Source organism: Carlito syrichta, unplaced genomic scaffold, assembly GCF_000164805.1.
Source record: "Carlito syrichta isolate Samal-C Ts95f unplaced genomic scaffold, Tarsius_syrichta-2.0.1 Scaffold123381, whole genome shotgun sequence".
NCBI classification, from domain to species: Eukaryota; Metazoa; Chordata; class Mammalia; order Primates; family Tarsiidae; genus Carlito; species Carlito syrichta.
Genome location: NW_007067477.1, coordinates 6,229 through 10,274, shown reverse-complemented (window position 1 = coordinate 10,274; position 4,046 = coordinate 6,229). Strand labels below are relative to the sequence as shown.

Sequence of the window (4,046 nt, the reverse complement as noted above, 5' to 3'; positions counted from 1 at the left end):
GAATAAACTGGCAGTAGGCATATTAGCAGAAGAAAAAGCATATGAATTTGCTTTGTGTACATGTGCATGGGATCCATGCAAAATATGAGACGCAAAGAAGAACCAGATGAATGAAATTTTTATGCCATACAGAAAGGAATAAGGGTTTGGGACTCCCGGATGGTGGGGGTAACATGCTGTGGGAGGATGAGGGGTAGAACTAAGGTGTGAACAAAGGTTGTTTTCTTGTGCAGGAAAGTCTCTCAGGCAGCAGCCTTCAGAAGAAGAGACGGTAGCCTCTAGTAATCTCTGGGTATCCCGTGGTAATCTCCTCTGGGTGTCCTGTGGTAATCTCCGGGTTGGACATCCATAGGATTTTCCCTAGATCCATCTTTAGGCTTAGAAGGGGGCCTTAGAGAAAGCCTCTCTTTGTGTCTGCTCTTTACTAGTGTAGACAGATGCAAATTTCCTTTACGAATGGACAGCTTTTGTGAGCTCTTCTTGTATCTTCAGTTCTCTAAATAGCCATCTTGGAAAAGGCCAAAGACGTACACTTTGGGGTGGCATCTTTTGGTCTCCCACTGGGGCAACATCAGATTTAGATTTCGTTAAACACCACATTTTACTGCAGCAAAACAGACGTAAAGTCGATTGCACATATTTAAAACGTGCACTTGATACATTTGAACACATCAGTGAGACCATTATCCCAATTAAGACAATGAAGATAAATACATGCTTGCAAGGCATATGTCCAATAAATGACTTTTACCTAGAAGGACTCTTACGGTTCAGTAGTAAGAAGATAACCCAATTTAAAATGGGCAAAATATTTGGATAGTCACTGCACCAGAGAAGATATAAAAATGACAGAGACCGCGCATACAAAGTTGTTCGACATCATTAGTTCCTGGGGAGGTGTGGATTTGTATTTTATGAGGTAACTCAGGCTCCAGCAGGGTGAAGGGTTGGAGATCAGGGATAGCTACAGGAAGAACAGGGAGGCAGCTATTTCCGTGGCACTGGCAAAAGCCAGTGGCTGCTTGAATTAAGACAGTGATGGTGGAGAAGGGGCGAGAGTGACAAACTGGATAGATATTCAAGAAGCCAAGGAGATAGGCCTTGGCGTCGAGTTTGGTTTCAGTAGTAGGGTATTGGAAATCACTCAGAGGTCTCTGGTTTGTGCACGTGGGTGCATTCACAGATATATCGAAAACTGGAAGACCCGTTATGGAAAAGACTCCATGTGAAACAAGCCCCTTTGGGAGGCCAAAGTAGAAGCATGCGACGGGCAGTTTGTTTAACGGATTCTGAGGCTCATCTGCTGGATTCGGTGTGGACAAAGCAGAAAGGCACAGGGCTGCAGTTTAAATGGGAGGAAAGGCAGAAGGGTAGAACTGCCAAGTCAGATTCCTTGCTCTGTCCCCAGGAGAGACAGGGAAGCTGCTTTTCATGGATGGTCTACACCAGCAAAGAAGGGGAAATTCAGAGACCTTGTTTAAATACTCTACCTAGAACCCTCAAGGAATATGCCATTCTCGGGGTACCCAGAGGTAGGACAAACTGAAGCCAGAGCTCTTCTGATTCCCACCGTTCTTCCAGTTCCTACCCTGTGTCCATCGCGAACTCCCAAAAATGTGCAGTGTGCACAGATCGCATTGACGTCGCTGTGGCCTCAGGAAATCCAGAGGCCCCGGAGTGCAGTCATTTAAAATCTTAGTAAACAATCTTCTGTCCAGTTTCTCCACATGCATTCTATAATCTGGTAAAGGAGGAGGGGGGAAGAGCATTCTTTTCTTTATTTTGTGCCTCATTAGTAAATCCTAGCCATACTCTTCCTGGGTCCCTTATCCAACTCAGCCTGGTTCTCACATTCTTAGAAAGGACAATGGGATCTTTAAGTTCACTCAGTTGGTGTCGGGAAGGGGCCCAAATTAGTGAGCGTCCCCACTGATGCTCAGAGCAGTCTTTAAGCCGGGCATGTAGGGAAGGTCTCTACACCTCCTCCCCCTCTAGTTTGGCACACTCTAGCCTGCGTTTTGCTCTCGGTAAATACGAGTGAAAATACACACACTATTCAGCATCCTTTGTCTGTGAGGCCTGGCCTTTCAGTGGCTGTCTTGAAGCGGGTCCTCATTTGTATGGACCCAGCTTTGCCATGAACGGAAATCAATCTGAATGCCCTATTGTGCATCTCCTTTCTCCGCTCCCAGTCTGAAGTGGCCTCTGCCAAGTTTTTTTCTCGCTGAACCTGAAAGACCCTCTCTCATTTTTCCGTCCGCTGCCTCCAGCCCCATTGAATCTCCGCAGAGCTTTCTCAGGCCTAAGGGCTGCGGTGTGAGGACTGGGAGGAAGCCGACCTACTCTGCTAACCCAGTGGCCCGAGCCAATGGCAAAGAGGATTGGCGCCTCACGCGAGCCCCCCTGTCCAACCTCGCCTGCTGCGACAGCCTCCCGGGGAGAAGGAGGGGTGTACTTGCGATTCAGATCGCTGGCTTTTTGCCCGGCCCCTTCCCAGATAAGAAGCCGGGAGCTGCTGCTGGGGTGCCAGGGCTGTTTCTTCTGAATCGCAGGGAAGGGGAGGCCAGAGATCCTCGCTCCTGTCTCCAGAGGGGGAAAGGGCAAGGATGGTGGAGGCGTTCTGTGGCACCTGGAAGCTGGTTGACAGTCAGAACTTTGATGAGTACATGAAGGCTCTGGGTAAGTAAAAAGACTTGCTGTTCGCGTCTTAACCTGCACCTTCAGGCACCTGCCCGTACCTCTTGTCACCCATCAGGGCTGCAGGAGACAAAGATGGGCCACCTAGTTCTAATTAGATGCTAGGCTATGCATTTCCCACGGAAGGGATTTCTCATGCAGCCTCTGCTTGTTTGCAGCCCGGGGCTAAATAACGACCCATCTGTTAGTCCATGGAGTCTGTGAAGCTTCTGGCTTTTTGTTTCTTCTTCAGCCTCCACTTACCGGCGCTGGGTAGTGCCTTTGGTGATTAACAAGCTCATCATGCTCTAAGGAAACGCACGCTTTGGAACCTGGATCCCAGGATCAAAAGGCAGATTCCTGCTCGGTGGGTTATTTTGGAAGTTGCCGCTGACCCCACCGTTTCCCTTTGCTGTTGTAGGCGTGGGCTTTGCCACCAGGCAGGTGGGGAATGTGACCAAACCGACGGTGATTATCAGCCAGGAGGGAGGCAAGGTGGTGATCAGGACCCAGAGCACGTTCAAGAACACAGAGATCGGGTTCCATCTGGGAGAAGAGTTTGATGAAACCACAGCAGACGACAGAAACTGTAAGGTGAGGAGTTGCTTCGACTCCAGGGCAGGGAGGAGAGGGCGGGGTAAAAGATGACCCTTGCCAGTGCTGCTTTTTCTGCAGATGTTGGGAAGTGGAGGTGGTTTCCTATTTCCATTCAAGAAGTACGCTAGAGCTCGTTTAACATTCTAGTGTGCACTGGCATGTTCTTAAGGACGGGTGCTTGTCACAGCTCAAATCTTGGCTGGAATTGTCTCTCATACACTGTGCAGACTTTTATAACAGGCTTGTATTTCAGAAAGTATTGAGCAGCGTTTGTTCGAAAGAAACGGTGCACTTTAATTCCAAGGCTTTGTGGAGGGTGGCTAGTCAGAACCACCAGCTTAGGTCGTTCACGTCTAAAGAAGGGAGATTCTGCAGCGAGATGGACACGCGGGCATCAAATGATGCACCGCTGACGATGAGAAGTCCTAGCGGATGTGCTTCCAGCGGGATAGCTAGTTGATCGCGATGTTCTTCCATGATACAGTGCTTTCAGAAATCAGGCCATTTGTCTTCCGTGTCAGAAATCTGACTTGCTCTTATGGCTCTGTTCTGCATTTTTGCTGCTGGCCTCAGTCTGTGGTTAGCCTGGATGGAGACAAGCTCATTCACGTACAGAAATGGGACGGCAAAGAAACAAATTTTGTCCGGGAGATTCAGGACGGCGAGATGGTTATGGTGAGTGGTGGCAAGGTCTCGTTCTTCCTTGGCTTTTCACGCCTCCCCCTCTCACTCTCCTCCCCCTTCCCCCTTCCCTTCCTCCCCTCTTCCCCCCT

General features: G+C 49.2%; 1 protein-coding gene across 1 annotated transcript in view; it reads left to right on the top strand.

The window, feature by feature from the left end:
• The first annotated feature begins 2,501 nt into the window (after nt 1–2,501).
• The window catches only part of FABP7 (fatty acid binding protein 7), a 3,714-nt gene continuing 2,169 nt past the window's right edge, over nt 2,502–4,046 (top strand). Inside the window, exons 1-3 of the mRNA XM_008048373.2 lie at nt 2,502–2,679; nt 3,098–3,270; nt 3,847–3,948. Coding sequence (XP_008046564.1) covers nt 2,607–2,679; nt 3,098–3,270; nt 3,847–3,948 — 348 coding nt within the window. The 5' untranslated portion in view covers nt 2,502–2,606. The remainder of the gene's footprint in view (nt 2,680–3,097; nt 3,271–3,846; nt 3,949–4,046) is intronic.